Below are 16,958 nucleotides of genomic sequence, written 5' to 3'. Positions count from 1 at the left end.
CCTCACATCCCAGTTCCAGCAGCTTCCTCTGATCTTTGGGGGCCTGTGGTCATCCCTGGTATGCAGTGTCAGTGCTGCCTCCCCCAAACTCACCTTCCCTAGGTGAGTTATAGCTCTTCTCTTCACAGTGCTCTGAGCCTCAGAAGTTGCTCCACATTGCCCAGGAGCTCCTGCACACGGAGGAGACCTATGTGAAGCGGCTGCACCTGCTAGACCAGGTAACCCTCCTGGCTTGGAGCCTGGCTTTATCTACCTCCAGAGTTTCAGTGGGCAGTTTCAGAGGCAAACTTTCTATCTTAGCATTGGCTAGGCCTTGCAGTTGGAATATGTCTGTCATGAATACTAAAACTTGGACATATTTAAGTCTCCTCCAGAAATTTTTAGTTTTTGCTTTCACAACTTTTGGCTCTGGGGCAAAGGTCTTATCTAGTCACCTTGGGGGTTTTTCTTCATGGCAGCTAAATTACCTGAGCATGTAAATGCCCTATGACAGTGGGTGGCACTCTCCTTCTCCACCTGGCAACATGGGGTTTATGAGCACAGGAAGTAAAACTCCAATAGAAACCAGGCTTTGGCAGGTGCTGCTTCTGTTTGTAGCTCACAAAGCAGAGAAAGGAAATCCGGACCATCCATTTCCCATGAAAGGCAGATGGAAGAAAGATGGTCTGTCTCAGTCTAGAGGGGACTGTCCCTGCCTCACTCCCAATTCTTGGCCATCAGTAAGCTTGCTTTAAGACCATAAGGTTCTTTAAGGCAGTTTGATGAAGCAGAAGTTTCATTAAGAAAACATAAGGCAATGGCAGCCTCTCCTGAGCTCCCATGTCTGTAGCAGAAGCATGTTGTAACCATTTGCAGTGACTCACATTTAGTGACCACTGCAAGGGCTTCTCCATGCCTAGGTTTTCTGCACCCGGCTGACAGAAGCAGGGATCCCTTCAGAAGTCACCACAGGCATCTTCTCTAACATCTCCTCTATCTATCGCTTCCATGGGCATTTCCTCCTGCCTGAGCTGCAGGCGCGGATCACAAATGAGTGGTAAGTGCAACTCAGGGTGCCTGGGAAAGTGGAGGGGCTGACATTTCCCCAGGAGTTTGGTTCCTGTGCCTTTGGAGATTGAAGGTCATGGTGATCCTATTGCAGTGTTTTGTTGTATATTCCCTTTAAATCTGGGGTTTGCATGCCCCCAAACCAGGAGCTACCTGGGAAACCTGTCTCCTAGGGTCCTAGGCTCTCTTTTGCAGGGTCCTGGGCCAACCCTGACCCCAGGGCCTCTCAGTGTCTTAGCTTCTTCATCTGCAAATTGGTGGTGGTGGTTTAGTCACTGAGTCATGTCCGACTCTTGGACTGTAGCCCACCAGGCTCCTCTATCCATGGGATTTTCCAGGCAAGAATACTGGAGTGGATTGCCATTTCCTTCTCCAGGGGATACTCCCAACCCAGGAACTGAACCCGGGTCTTCTGCATTGCAGGCAGATTTTTACCGACTGAGCTATGTAAGAGAATTTAATACCTGCTCAGGGCTTTGTTGGTTGCCCAGTTGTGTCCAGCTGTTTGCAAACCCATGGTCTGTAGCCCACCGGGCTTCTCTGTCCATGGAATTCCCCAGGCAAGAATCCTGGAGTGGGTTGCCATTCCCTTCAGGACTTCCCTGATGGCTCAGCTGTAAAGAATTTGCCTGCAATGCAGGAGGCTCGGGGTCAATCCCTGGGTCGGGAAGGTCCCCTGGAGAAGGGATTGGCTACCCACTCCAGTATTCTTGCCTTGAGAATTCCATGGAGAGAGGAGCCTGGCAGGCTATAGTCCACAGGGTCACAAAAGAGTCAGATGTGACTGAGCACATTGAGCAGGTGCTACTGTAAATAGAATTGTCTGGGCTTCCCTGGTGGCTCAGACAGTGAAAAATCTGCCTGCAATTCAGGAGACTGCAGTGCATGAGATGTGGATTTGATTAATAGGTCAGAAAGATCCCCTGGAGAAGGAATTGGCAAAACACTCCAGTATTCTTGTCTGGGAAATCCCATGGACAGAGAAGCCTGGTGGGCTACAGTCCATGGGGTCACAAGAGTCAGACATGACTTAACAACTAAAACCACCAAACCAGGGCTTTGTGGAATTTAAGTGAGGTTTGATGTCTGCAAACACCAGTGAATAGACCATGCTTATGGGTTTATTTTCCCTCCTAGTGTATACTGCACCTCTGCTTTAAAAAATAAGATGTTTTTCTCTCTCATGAGTGTCCCCAGAGGGCTGTCCCTCTGTCCCTCTTGCTGCTTCCATTTATTTGTAGCAGAGGGACAGCTCAGCTGCAAGGCCTGTGGTGTCCCCAAGAATCCATTCTCTAAACTAGAGCCAGGCCAGAGAGAACATAGAAGCCAGAGGCCAAGGGCTTGAATGGGGGGTGTCCCTGCACCTGCAAGGCTCAGCAAGCATCCAGGTCAATTTGTAAATATTTAGAAGGACATGCTCCACTTGCAGAGCAGGTTATACTGTATACAAGGCCATGAGGTTAAAGTTCAGGGCTGGATATGCAGTGCACACCTGCTAGAAATGACTTTCCCCCTCAAGGCCCTGAAGAGACTGTCAGAACACAGACACTCCTTGTGTAATAATGGTGCAAGAGTCCAGGGGCTTCCCCTCTGCCTTTAAAGCCCGTTCCTAGTAATGCTGCAGAGGATGACTTTTTGCCTGTGCCTTTTTTTTGTTGTTTTGGATTATTTCTTTAGGATAAATCCCCCACAGTTCTAAAGTCTAATATATTAATATATTTTTGGTTCCTTTAAATTTATTTCTAAATCCTTGTCCAAACCATTCATTATTACACAGTGCTGCTTTCCCCATGATATTGCCAGAATTAGATCATCCTATTGTTTCTAATCGTTGCTCATATAGAAGTATAATGGGGTTTTCTTGGTTCTCTTCGATAACTGGCTCATCAAGTGGTTCCACTATTACTAACAGCTCCTGGTTTTGAGCAGGATGGTTCTGTGACTGCACTGTTGAAGTACTTCACATGATCCTGTAGGCAACACACTATTTTCTATCCCATGTGATATAGGAGAGGAAAGTAAGGCTTAGAGAGGGTGACCAGTTTGCCCACCATCACACAGACTTGGGAGTCAGGCCATTGTCCCATGGCTCCCTGTGAAGTCCCTGTCCCACCCTGGCCCTTCACGGGAGCTGTGTGTGTGTGATGATCTCATTCCCGGGTGCAGGGATGTGAACCCCCGACTTGGAGATATCCTGCAGAAGCTGGCCCCGTTCCTCAAGATGTACGGTGAATATGTCAAGAACTTCGACCGGGCCGTGGAGCTGGTGAGCACCTGGACCCAGCGCTCCCTGGTATTTAAAGACATTGTCCAAAGCATCCAGGTAGGTGGCCCCACCTCGGCTTCATGGGCACAGTGATGGATTTGTGTTTCAACATGGAGGAAATCAGTAAAACTGTGGGATGTGTCCAGATACTCTATTAATGCTTTGATCTTTAAAATAACTCCAAGAGACAAACCGTCATTTTCATTTCATGGAAGAGGAAACGGTGACTCAAAAAGTTTGTGTGACCGTGTCATCACAAACTATTATTCAATAGGACCAGGATCCAAATGCCAGTCTCCCTCCAGAGCATCCCTCAGTGGCTGGTACAAACACTTAGGAAAATGTTGCATCAATCTTATCTATCTCTTTTTCTGCAAACAGACTGTTCACAGCTCTGGTTGCTGTTGTCTCCTGTTGGTCTTTTTCTTACTAATTCATGTAGATTTTACATGTTAAGAATGTCAGCTGTTAACTGTCAAATGTGTTGCAAATTATTTTTCCCCATTGATGTTTTATTTTTTAACTTTATGATTTTGTTTTCCATACAAAATTTGAGGGTTTTAATTGGCCACATTCACCAATTTTAAATAAAGTAATTCTTTTAAAAATATTTCAAGTATGAGCCACCTGCACCCACATGCATATATGCACATATGTAACATATGTGCACATGTGTACATACACATGTATGTGTGCACCTACACTCCTCGCTGTACCCTGGAGAGTCAATGGGCACTGAGCCCTCTGTGCTAAGGCTTTGAAGGACACGTTCAGATCTGGGGTGGCCCCTTGATAATCTTCTGGGTTTTCCCCAGATCCCACTGTAATCAGATCACTCATGATTTCTTAGTATAGAGTCCTGGATCTGCCTGCATCTCTCAGCATCCCCCTCTCTCCCCAGAGAGGATAGCTCTGACTCCTAGTGCTCCTTTCTCCCCTTTTACCTGCAACCCCTACACCCTCACCCGCTCACTTACAGCTGGGCCCTCCCAGCTGTCCGCACAGAACAGTCTCCAAGGAGGATGCATATAAAAGTGCCAGCACTGGGTCTAGAGCAGGCCTGCCTGGGGTGCAGCTCCTCGCTCCATTGTTCAGCCTCTCCAAGCCTCAGTTTCCTCTGTGTAAGATGCGGCCTGCAGTCAGTCGATTGTGGGTACTCCAGGCAGCCTTCTGGGGGCTGCAAAAGCTGGAAGTGTGGAGTGTGCCTGGGAGCCACATGCCTGCCCATGGGTGCCCCACACCTCCTTATCTACCCCACAGAAGCAGGAGATGTGCGGAAACCTAACACTGCAGCATCACATGCTGGAGCCCGTGCAGAGGGTCCCCCGCTACGAGCTGCTGCTCAAGGACTATCTGAAGAGGCTCCCAGAGGACGCCCCAGACTGGAAGGATGCAGAGAGTGAGCTGGCCTGGGCGGTGGGAGTTGGGGCTCCTGCTGAAAACCCACAACGAGAGAGACAGACAGACAGAAAGATAGAGAGAGAGAGAGACAGAGAGACAGAGACAGAGAGAAGGAAAGAGTTCCAGCTGACCCCTAAACAGGAAGTGAGTGAGTGAGTGGAAGGGAAAAACCTCCCCTGCCCCCATTGCAGTGTGAGGAGAGGATGATATTCTTGTGGAAGGAACTGCTAAGTGCTGGCAGAGCTTAGGGCTCATGGAGGACCTTGTGGAGCTGGCAAGGCTGCGCCTGGTGCATGGGCAGAAGCTGGTGGGCAGCATGGGGCAGGATCTACACAGGGGAATGGGACACCAGCCTTGGCAGACCCCCAGCAAATGGGACATGTCTGCAAGCTTGCACTGCCCCACCTAGGCCAGTTCCCATGAGCACCTGATACAGACATGGGAAAGGACAGGAGCAGGGCAGAGTCTGGCACTCACCCTCATGCGGTAAGGACCTGTGCGGAGCCACCAGGTGCCCTGTAGCTAGATTCTGTCATCTTTCTGCAGGGTCCTTGGAGCTCATCTCCACAGCTGCCAACCACTCCAATGCTGCCATTCGGAAAATGGTGAGTGTGGGCATTCCCAGAAGATGCCTGAGGAACCAGCAGTTTAGGGCAGGGCAAGCACAGGGTGGGCGAAGCATCATCAGTATGCACACTCACCCACCTGCCCCCAGGAAGACAGAGGCTCTGCTGAGAGCTATACAGGCCTGCCCCTTACTAGCTTGATGATTGCTAGTAAGTTATACAGTACCCTGTGCCTCAGTTTCCCCATCTGTAAAATGAAGTCACTGACAAAACTTGTCTCATTGGGGATCGTGGGGATCAAATCACTCTACATAAAGTGCTCAGAACAAGACCTGGTACAGTCCAATGTTAGATCTCAATGTTCGCATCACTCATTTGATTGTTCATTCATTCATTCAAGCTCTGTCAGCTGGGGCTGCTATAACAAAGTATTGTAGACTAGACAGCTTAAACAGCGTACATTTACTCTAACCATTCTGGAGGCTGGAAGTCCAAGATCAAGGTGCCAATGGATTTGATTCCTGGCTTGTAGACAGCCACCTTCTCCCTGTCCTCACATAGCAAAAAGAAAGATCAAGTTCTCTGGTGTCTCTCTTATTAGGGCTCTAATCTCATCATGATCCCCTCCCCACCCCATGACCATGACCTCATCTAAACTTAATCACCTACCAAAGGTCCCATCTCCAAGTATAGCCCAAAGGTGTCCTCTTGTTGATCTAACACCTCTGAGCAATGGGGTCTGCAGATGGGGAGGCCTAGCTCACACCAACACCTTTTGACCCAGCTGGCATTGTTTCATCACAGCCCTTGTTTGGCCTGCACACTGCCTGGACATGGTGTAAGAATTTCTAAGTCCTTACCCAGAATTTTAGATCAGGGCACTTCACAGGAGAATCCAAATTCTTGGCTTTACTGGAAAACTCTGAAAGCCCCAGGGCCACACTTCAACCTGGGATGAGGTGAGATATCTTCTCAGTAAGCAGGCTCTCCAGCCTGCCACAGTCTTTATCCAGCCCTGGTTCCCTCAGTCCTGGGACCTATTTACTTTCACATGGGCACTGCTGTTTTTTGAGATGAGAAAGAAAGGAAAATATTTCTTTGACCACACATCTCTCAACAGCGAGAAATGAGAGATGGGCAGCCTGTTTTGGGGCAGCTCTTGTTACGTGTGATCCATGTCCTATGTCCTCCTACCTGACTTTCCCCAGGATTGGGTCTGCTTTGGGGGTACCCACAGCAACCAAACCAGGCAACATTTCACTCTAGATCCTTTTAAATCTAATTTCTTGTCTTTTTCTCCCCAATACTAAATCTAACGGAGGAGAAAGAGCTGCTTCATGGAACTCCAAGGTCATGAGGTCACATAGAGCCCATGGACCTTTGCAGGAGCCTCTGTGGGCCTACATCTGAGGGGCATGGGATGGACTCCCATCACACTATAACACATTCACCATGTGGCAGTTCTCACTCCAAGTCTACTGAGGCCTCTGTGACAGTCTGAGGGCTCTTCTCAGGTGCAGGGGACGGTTTATCAGTGTGTGCTCATAGGAGTCTCTTCATGTGTCCACCTATCTATCCATAATCTCATCTTGGATCACCACTGCACCCTCCCCACCTCCCATCTCCCTGGACTCTGATCCACCTTTCTCTGCCCAGAGCCTTCTCTGGGTTGCTTATTTTGTCACTCCCTGTTCAGAACCCTCCTGACCTGCCATTTCCTCCCAGGTACACACACAAGCTCTCCAACATGCCATCTGCAGGCCTGCCTTGTCTGCTCCTTCTTAATCTCTATGCTGGGGTCCCCTGTCTGCTTCTGTGCCCATATCTACTGCCTGTTTCCATACCAGAGACAGAAGGGCCAACTAAACCAGCCAGCTTCCAGGGCATGTGGGCTAAGACTGGTCAGATCCAAGGGCAGTGGCTGCTGTAGCATGGTGGATCCACTCTCCTTGTTTCTGGGTTAAGGGTCCTTAGGCTCAGCTCTGCCTTTTGCTGTGTTCATTCCTTCATTCCTGGCTTAGGCGCCTCTCAGCCGAGAGCTGGAACAATAAACTGCCTATCCTCCCCCTCATACCCCAGGGGAGCTGGTTGATCATAATACCACACAACCCAGTTTTGAGGCCAGAGGGAGATGACCTGAGGATAGGCAGAGGTCTGGTCTTATCATGGCCCTGGGCCATCTGAGGGTGGAGCAGGAAACCCAGTAAGGCTAAAACACAAGAGGGGCCCAGCATATCTCCTCTGACCCAAAGGCCTTCACTGCCTCCCCATAGAAGGCACTGGCATGCAGTGTGGAGGCCAAGAGAGCCAGTCCCAGTTCTCTAGCTGAAGCACCTCCAGCAACTTACTTAATTTCTCTGTGTCTCAGTTTCTCTGTCTACAGGTTGAGGATAATAATGGGATCTGCCTCCTAGAACCCGTGCGAGAATTAGGTTAAATACACCATGTGTAATTAAATACACTATGTGTAGAACAGGGCAGGGCACATAGCAATGGTGCTAGCTGCTGTTATAATTGAATAGTTATTATTAACATGCGAGGTGAACTTCTATTCAGTGCCCAACTTGAGTGTCACTCGTGTTTCCCCTCACATCTGGTTGTACACAGGCTCATGGTGTCATCTTGGTTCTGGTCCACACTTGCAGGGCAGGGTTCCACTCATCTCTGGGTCCCCAGCCCTGGCAGGCCTCCAGTCCCTGTGGTTGTGCAGCTGCCTGAGCCCCGTGTCTCTCTTAGGAGAAAATGCACAAGCTTTTGGAGGTGTACGAGAGACTGGGTGGGGAGGAAGACATCGTCAACCCTGCGAACGAGCTGATCAAGGAGGGCCACATCCAGAAGCTGTCCGCCAAGAATGGCACCACCCAGGACCGCCACCTCTTCCTGGTGAGCCCCCATCCAATCACACCAGCCCTGCCTACTCCTTTCCAACCCAGCTGCAGAGCCACAACCCTGCCTCGCCCGACCCGGCGCAGATGCAGAGTCCTGGCCTACCCGGTCACTCAGCCACACCGTCACTCAGCCCAGACCCAGCCAGCGGCAAAGCCACGCCCAGCCACTAAGCCACACCCTCGGCCCGCCCCCTAGCATGCCCTCGCCACGCCCACGCCCATCCCAGCCCCACCCAGCCCTGTCCACCACCGCCAGGGCCACGCCCCACCTCCTCCCTAGGGTGCTCCTCTCTGGGGTCAGACGCCCTTCATCGCCTGCCTGCCCGTCCCTATCGCAGTTCAACAGCATGATCCTTTACTGTGTGCCCAAACTGCGGCTTATGGGCCAGAAGTTCAGTGTCCGGGAGAAGATGGACATTTCCGGCCTCCAGGTAGGTGAGCCCCTCCCACGCAATCTGTTCTCCTGGGAGAGCACCGAGCAGGTGTAGGGACACAGGGCTCTAGCCACTCACCGCTGTGCAACTGGTCATCTGCCTGCTTCTCTGAGCCTTGCTTCTGTCCTGATTCAGGCATGCCGGAACATCTCTGAGGGCTCCTTGTCCTGGCATCCTGGGCTGAGTGGGCAGGATCCTGGCCTCTCCGCTTGGCCTACCTGCCTGCACGTGTAGGCTTCGTGTTGGGCTGAAGGGCCATGGCAGGACCAGGCTGTCTCCTGTCCCCAGCACTCAGGGCCCCCTTTACAGACTCTAAGTGAAGCTTGAGGTGACTACAGATGGGGTGCCCATCCTGTCTGTTCTTTGGTCCTTGGTCCTATGCTCCCTCCACTCCTGCACCAATCTGGAACCTGGATGAGGTTCTGCTGACATCTATACCCCAAATCCAGACAGCCTGTTGTCCTTGCTGGCCCTCTTCCTTGAGTCCATCTGTGTCTTATGCTGTGGGGCTACTGGAGCTGGAATCAGTGCCCCTTCTCCTGTGGGGGAGTACTTTGAATTAACAGGCACTCCAAAAATGCTGGCTAAAGCAAAGTACTTAGTTATTCTGAAATGTAAAGATTTGCTAATGATACAAAAAAAAAAATCCTTTCTGATAGTGGCCTGCCTGTGGGCCACATCTAGCCAAGGGCTGAGGGAATGAGGGGTCTAGGGGATGAAGGATGGCTCCTTGTTGCAGATGCCCCTGGATCCAAGGTACCTGCCCATGGGGCCTCAGAAACCCCTGCAGAGAAGTGGGGATCCTCCTGGCTCTTCTAAGATTTCCATCCTGTGTGTCAGGAGTATCTGGGGTTACCTTTGTGGTTCTTGGGGTCCTGGGAAACCCCGAAAACAGACACATTTGGCCGGCACAGTTCCAAGAACAGTGGATGAGTGGTCGTAGCCCTGCCTCAGCAGGTCAGTGGTCCACCCTCCCCTGTGGACTGACTCATACAGTCACCCACAGCAACCATGACCCTAAGCTGGACACCTTCCGTGCAGACCCACTGGGTCACCTCTGCCCCCTTCTCAGGGAAAACCCTCCAAGTCTGAGTGACAGTGTGAGTCCACAGTCCAGGACCTGCTAAGTGACATATGTTTTTGTTTTTGCTTTGTCCTTGGTTGTGTTCCTTTAGGTGCAGGATATTGTCAAGTCAGGTGCAGCCCACACATTCATCATAACTGGAAAGAAAAGGTCCCTGGAGCTACAAACTCGGTAGGATTAGCTGCCTCGGAGTCTGCTGCTGTGGGAATGTGTTTGACCTGAAATTTTAGCAGATGGCTTCCTTTTCTAAACTGGATAATCTTTTGATGTGTTTTTATTTATTCATTTAACTGGCTTATTTGTGGTTTAAAATGTTAACAGTACTAAGGGGAAGTCAGTGAAAATTAGGCCTCTGCCCACCTCCTGTTCCCCACCCCCAGTAGACATTTTTAACCATCTCTGATGCATCCTTCTGGAATTTTTGTCCCCAAACATACATACATGTATCTATTTTTTTAATCACAGATGACTATTTTCTGTCTAGTCTGTTCTGCATCTTGCTTTTTTCACTTAATTTATCAGAAATCATTCCATATGTGATCACCATTTTCTAAAGTAGGATAATTTTCCAATATGGTCACTGGCTGGTTCTCACTGATGGGCATCTAGGCTCCTCTGGGGTCTTGTTGTTGCAAATGATGCTGCAAGCAATGTCCATGAACCAAGCTTTGTACAGATGTCTAGTTATGTACATCTGACAGATTCTTGAAGTGGAATTGCTGGCCAAAGGGTAGCACATCCACTTTAAATTTTGGTGGCTGTTGTCACACTCTCTTGTAAGATGGTGCCAGGCTCTCTCTGACTTGCAGCAGTACATGGGAGAGCCCATCTATGACCCACTGTGGCCCAGGGAGGTGTTGATTTACATCCACTGCAGAGGGCTCTGCATACCAAGCTTAACCACATATATAGTCACACCTGACTTCGTCTGGGCACACCTGAACCGTCCTGAACCCACATGGCCATACCTAGCTCCGCTTGGCCACACTCAACCTGACTGCATCTGGTGATACTGGCTTCATTGTCCCAGAGCCTGTGGGGCCACTCTTCCAAACCTTGACTTGTACTTCCAGGCAGTGAGCAGCTCAGGCATTTGCTACAGAGCTGAGAGGAGTCGGATGGTTTATACTCAGTATCTAAGACAAAATTAGGACTTCCCTGGTGGCTCAGATGGTAAAGCGTCTGCCTACAATGTGGGAGACTGGGGTTCAATCCCTGAGTCAGGAAGCTCCCCTGGAGAAGGAAATGGCAACCCACTCCAGTATTCTTGCCTGGAATATCCCATGGACGGAGGAGCCTGGTAGGCTACAGCCCATGGGGTCGCAAAGAGTTGGACACGACTGAGTGACTTCACTTTCACTTTCAAGACAAAATTAATAAAATACTGTTTTGGCTTTTATAGGACGGAAGAGGAGAAGAAAGAATGGATTCAGGTAAAGCTCCTAAAGTTTTAAAGTCACCAAATGACCAAATTCTTGAGCAGCATAGTCATTTCATTCTGGAGCAAGGGATGGGTTGGCCCTGTGGCCCTTCAGGTGTTGCCCACCCATCTGTCCACCTTGAAGTGATGGATTGACCAAGCTTCTAAGTACCTTCCGACTCCACAAAACTTTGAATCCATTCTCTTATTTGGGGCTCCTCCTCAGTAAACAAAAGTAAAGGCATGGAAGTGGGAATGCAGGGAGGTGCCTTCACCCTGGGGAGAATCTCTACTGGCTGGCAGTTTGAAGGTGGGTCCGTGTCACCTTTCTCTCCATGGCTGGCAGGAGCGATGCATTGTGTGGATGAGCAGTTTGACTTCCAGGATGGAGTCTGTGCTTCCAGTGACAGGCCAGGCAGCATCATGGGGCAGCCAGAGCAGGCTCAGCTCAGAGCTGGCTATGGTGGGGACATAGATCAGGAGGGCCAAGGCAGTGTGAAGACCAAGGCAGTGAGCGGGGTTGGCAGACCACCACCAGGCCAAATGCTAACCATTAGTGAAATGTGGCTCGCAAAATTCATAGAAGAGAAATGTGAGTGAGAAGAGAAAAAGGAAATTCAAACAGATACTAGATGGTAATAATGCTGTTGCAGGAAATGGAAACACGGCCTCAAATCCATATAAAATGTTCCCAGAGAGTGTCTGCTTTTGGCTTGGAGCCACTGCATGTGGGGTGGCATTGGGATCCATGGAAGCTGGAGTGGGGACCTGGTCAGTCACTGGTCACATCCATGGGCCTTGTTTTCTCACCTTATAGTGGGGGCTTTTGCCGAAATGTGAGGCTATTGGTCAGAGGAAAAGGCAATGACCGGAGGACCCTATCCTGACCTTCCTGGAATGCTCTCTGAGGGCCCTTGTTCTTTGTGGTTTTGTTTCAGGTCATTCAAGCCACCATTGAGAAACACAAGCAGAACAGCCAGACTTTCAAGGCCTTCAGTGGCTCCTTCAGCCAGGATGAGAATTCCCCCCTCACTCCAGAACCCCCTGTGAGAGCCAGCACCTGTTGGGTGACCTAGGCCCTTTCCACAAGGACTGGTATTGGGGAGGGAAGCTGGTCCCCACACTCTCCTCGTGCCCACCTTTACTGAGCATCCATGTGGGGACCCCTGCTCCCCACAGGTGTGGTCAGCACTCAGAACGGAGGGAGGGAAGGGCAGGGCTGGATGAAGCTGCTACATGATCCGCTGTCCTCTCACGTGCTCTAGGGGCTGTGATCGTATCAGCAAGCATGGCTTCCTCCCAGTGGGGAGTGGTCCCCAGGCCTGGGGGGAGCAGGGAAGCAGGATCCCTGCCCACGGCCAGATAGGTGACCTTAGGCCTTGGCCATCCCCTCTGTGTGGGCACAACCAAACATGACTTCATGGTGAGAGTCCTCAGAGACATCCCTGATGCCCAGCCCAGACTGGCTCAACAGCTCTGAGTCCCAGACACCAAGCCTGGTTGGTCCTCCCTGTGTCCCACAGGCCACCTCATTATCCACTTAATATTTGCATCAAATCTCCATTTTGTCTGCTTTCTGGACTATTTTGGAAGAAAACTTTGTTTCATCCCCAGGCAAGAAAAGCACTGTCTCCTAGCTTGAACAGAGGTGACCTGAAAACAGGATGCCCCTGCCCCACCCCATACCTGCTATTAAAGTCGATGTGGAGGCAGAGCCTGACCATAGAAGGCAGGGCACTGAGCTCTCCATGGATGCCTGAGGAAGGAGCTAGAACCCAGGGCCACCTCATGTGGTGTGATATAGCCAGCCAGGCCCAATGGGCCTTGAGAAGCTTCATACCTGCCCACCTTCCCCCACCCCCAGCTGGGAAATGATAACTCTTCTGGGACGCCTTCAGTCCTCAGCCAGGCCAGGGAGGGGCTGATTGTCAAAAATCACAGCAAACACTAGGCCCCGACAGTCTTTCTCCTGACCCTGTGATCAGACGGAAGAAATGGCGGTATTCCAACATTACACTGGATGTCAGCATGTGGCTGTGGAACCTCTGCCCATGCCAGCTGTCTCTGTCCCTTCCAGATGATGAGCCCCAGCTCCGAGGTGCCCGCAGTGCCAGCCAACAGTGGAGGGGGAGCTTCAGGGGTGAGTGACCCCCTCAGCTGTTGGCATGGGTGGGAGGTGGAAGTTGGGGTCAGACCAGGGTGACCTGAGGGTGAGTCCTTAGGGGTAAGCCTTCCCCCCACTCCATGGGACCTGGGTCCTTACAGTGATGGCCTCTGGGGCCTGTCGGGAGAGGGCTGGGATAAGCCTGCTGGGACCCAAATGTCCATTTTTTGGGGTGGGTGGAGGTTACACAGTTAAGATCTTCTGAAGACTTGTGCTCTTTACCATGAATAGAATAGCCCTGGATGAATGTGCATCAAGGTGATGCCTGGCCCTCAGGATGCTCAATCAGTGTGGGCAAGGTTGGTGTGTCCAGGGACAGCCTGTGTCCTTGTCCCCACTCTGACAGGGCCAGGCCATGGGACTATTCCTGAGACCCGCCCACTCTGTTGGTTGGGAGATTAAGCAGGAGGGCAAATGGGAGTGCCTTGCATGCAGTGAGTATGCAGTACAGGGGAGCGTCATTATTAACCACTGGGCCTAATCGTCATGAAGTCTGATGACAGTTATAACCCTAGACTACCAGGGAGGTGCTGTACCCTGCATCCTGAGAGGGCATTCTCCTGGGCACCCTCGCTTTGCCCTTGTGTGTGCATGCTCAGTCGTGTCCAGCTCTTTGTGACCCTTTGGACTGTAGCCCACCAGGCTCCTCTCTCCATAGGATTTTCCAGGCAAGAATACTGGACTGGGTGGCCATTTCCTTCTCCAGGGGATCTTCCCAACCCAGGGATCGAACTAGCATCTCCAGGCAGATTCTTTACTACTAGCCCCACCTGGCCCTATTCCTCAGTTTTCCAGGCTCAAAAGAATGAGTAGGGGCCTGAGGCCCAGCCTGACACCTAACAGGGTTTGCTCCTAGAAAGGAACATCTCCCGTGGGTGGGTCAGTACTGTCCCCATATTCTCTCCACCGTGCCTGCCTCTCCTTCTCTCCCCCACTTCTCTTTCTCGCACCCTTATCAGGACCATTCCCTTGGGGGCAGGTGCACCCCAGTCGGACAGCAAAGTCTGCCTGAATTTAGCACCAACTTCTACAGCTCCTTCTTTTCTGGCTACAAGGGCCACCCTGCTGGTCATTACCGCCATCCTGGGTTGGTGGTTGTGAAGGACAACTCATTTTAGGAAGCGGAAATGGGCTTGACAGGTGAGGAGACCTAGCCTTCGACTCCAAACTTTGTGGTGTGACTGGACTTTTCCTGGGATAGCAGCAGAGGGAGGGACAGCTGCCTAGCTTGTCATGGGGAGTAAGTGTTCCTATCCTGACTTAGATTTTTAGTAAGAAAACTAGTCTCCTCCTCCCACAACATCCATGCATTGATAGCATTGAGCCTCTGATGAGGCCCCAGAACAGATGCACCAGTGTCCGCCCAGCTCTGTTATAAGAGCAGAGGCTTTTCCAGGTCACACATGACCCTTGACCTGACATGTCTTGGATTGCAGGCACTGGGAAAACCCTGAGAAGTTCTTGGGCTCTAAGGGAAAGATATAGCTTTTCTAGAGCATGATGGGGTTCAGGGACCAATTGAGAGGAAGGAACCCCCTTATTTGAGTGATACTGCTGCCACAAAGTATGCAGTGGGGGTCAAAAGCAGCCTGTGCTAATTTGCTTGAACTCAAAGTCAGGAAATCTAAAAGCCACATGGTCCGTTGGGGAGAGATGGTCTTATCACAGCCCTTCAAACTCCCTGAGAAGCTTCCTGCATCATGACCCTGTCTCACCTTGCCTTCTTTCCAGCCCACCCTCCCCGACCAGACCCTGGTCCCCCTCACTTAGCCATGTCCCAGGGCCTGTGTACCTGCTCTCCCCTCTGTGCAGAATGCCTCAATTATGTCTGCTCTACCTCAAGATCTCATCTGTGAGGCCTTCACGGCTGACCCCAGGATCACTGACAAGTGTTTCCCTCATGAAGCAGCCCATTATCAGCTTTATGAATCACAAAACCATACATGTAAGGCTTGCACTGTGCTACTGGGCTCCTTTCAGGAACGTCTAGGCACGTCATGAAAAGCAATCTGCACATTCAGGCTTCCTCTGTGTAGCTGACCAGAGAGAAATGACAGATAGGGCCCCTGCAGTTTTCCAGTTAGCCCCTGGGTCCCTTGGCCAGGGGTCTCTGACAACCTCCGTGCTGGCCCTTTGCATAAAGCACTGCTTCTCTCTGCCTTCACAGGGGAGCTGAGCTGGATCCCATGCAGGGCGCTCTGCTATCTGACCCTTAGCCTGGGGTGGGCTACAAGGCCTCAAGAGCCATGAGCAACCCCCATTCTTTGCTGGGCGAGTCCATAGCAGGCCTCAGCCCTCGGATGCAAGCAGAGGTGGAATGGCTGCAGGCTGCATGGTCAGGGAGGCGGGACTGAGGAGGATCCAGTGCCAAGGCAGGCAGAGAGAAGCAGGAGGTATGGCTGGCACACAAGGCAGACAGTGCCCACTGGAGAATGTTCTAGCTGGAAGGACCTGAAGGTCACATGTTTAATATTTTAACCTGGGAGTGGGTCCTGACATGAGGCCTTGGGCAATTCCTCTTACCTTCTCCTGGATAGGAAAAAGAGAGAGAGAAACCCTGTTGGCCACTTGGGTGCCCCTCTGATTGGTCGCCCAACTCCTTTTCTAGCTGAGAAGGAAACTGAGAGCCCCTGAGGGTCAGGGCCTCAGCCCAGTCCAGGGGTGTGTCCAGGCCAGGCTGCAGACCTGCTGGGCAGTGACAGCAATAGTCAGTATATGAGCGGGCCGCCCCTCTTTCTCCCACCTGGGGGCTCAGCCTTCTCAGGGCTCTGCAGCATCTCTGACTCGCAGATGCGTGAGATCACAGTTCAGGTTCAGACTCATAGCTCTGGCCCCGGCACATGTGGCCTGGCCATGGTTTTTCTCATTTGTGTCTCCGGTGAGCACAGATTTTAGTGGACCCAGGGCAACTCAGTGAAGCTCCTGCCATATAAGGCGAGTCCAAGACGTACTCAGTGGATATTTGTGGAAAGCACCCCGAAGTGGGTTTTAATTCTGACACTAGAAAGAGTGATCTTTGCTACAACATGCCAGATGTAAGCTTTTGGAGAGGAAATGTAACCTCTCTCTTGGTGTGCTGGTTTGATTTCCTGGTCTTGTCCTCAGACACACAGTTTCTACAAGTTGTCTTTCCTAAGAGAAGCTAAACCAGGAAGTTTTGCAAGGTGGCCTTGCAGAATCCAGAGACTTCCCTATTCTGTAAAAATTACATCTCTCTTCACAGAAGCACAGAAATGTCAGAGTCCAAAAGGCCTCCCAGGGCCCCCAACCCACCGTGACCACACAGGGACCCCTCCCTGCCACCCTCTCCTCAGCATGCACAAATTTAGTACAACCCACCCTCCAGGACCCTTAAACAGAGCTGCCCCCAGGAGGAAGAGGGGCTGGGCATCACCATGCAGGGTCTAAGACGTAGGCCTATGTCCACACCCTTCAGGACAGATGATAACTGTGTGGCTCTATCTTCCGGGGCTGGTTGTCAGGACCATTGTTTGGGACCCACTTCTTAACCTGAATTTTCCTCCAGCTTCCCTGCTTTGTAAGTGAATCTGCTGAAGAGAAAACGTTTAGTGAAACAGGCCCTGGCACATACCTCCTCCCAGGCCCACGCTTGCGTGTTTGGAGTGCTGCGGGTGGAGTCACTTGGCTGTTATTGGAGAAAGCCACGGTTCCACACCTCCCTGGTTAG

General features: G+C 51.3%; 1 protein-coding gene across 5 annotated transcripts in view; it reads left to right on the top strand.

Annotated features, from left to right (window-relative positions):
- Positions 1 to 16,958, top strand: part of FGD3 (FYVE, RhoGEF and PH domain containing 3) — a 40,755-nt gene that overhangs the window by 16,365 nt on the left and 7,432 nt on the right. For all 5 annotated transcript variants that reach the window (XR_009696372.1, XM_061163622.1, XM_061163620.1 and 2 more), the window contains 11 exons: positions 129 to 218; positions 900 to 1,036; positions 3,214 to 3,370; positions 4,574 to 4,712; positions 5,261 to 5,319; positions 8,017 to 8,163; positions 8,507 to 8,599; positions 9,778 to 9,857; positions 11,089 to 11,119; positions 12,045 to 12,152; positions 13,184 to 13,246. Coding sequence is in view for 4 of the 5 variants with exons in the window: in XM_061163622.1 (XP_061019605.1) it covers positions 129 to 218; positions 900 to 1,036; positions 3,214 to 3,370; positions 4,574 to 4,712; positions 5,261 to 5,319; positions 8,017 to 8,163; positions 8,507 to 8,599; positions 9,778 to 9,857; positions 11,089 to 11,119; positions 12,045 to 12,152; positions 13,184 to 13,246 (1,104 nt within the window). In the remaining variant the exon portion in view is untranslated. The remainder of the gene's footprint in view (positions 1 to 128; positions 219 to 899; positions 1,037 to 3,213; positions 3,371 to 4,573; positions 4,713 to 5,260; positions 5,320 to 8,016; positions 8,164 to 8,506; positions 8,600 to 9,777; positions 9,858 to 11,088; positions 11,120 to 12,044; positions 12,153 to 13,183; positions 13,247 to 16,958) is intronic.

Source organism: Dama dama, chromosome 16 (genome assembly GCF_033118175.1).
Source record: "Dama dama isolate Ldn47 chromosome 16, ASM3311817v1, whole genome shotgun sequence".
Taxonomy (NCBI): Eukaryota; Metazoa; Chordata; class Mammalia; order Artiodactyla; family Cervidae; genus Dama; species Dama dama.
This window is presented reverse-complemented; position numbering and strand designations above follow the sequence as displayed.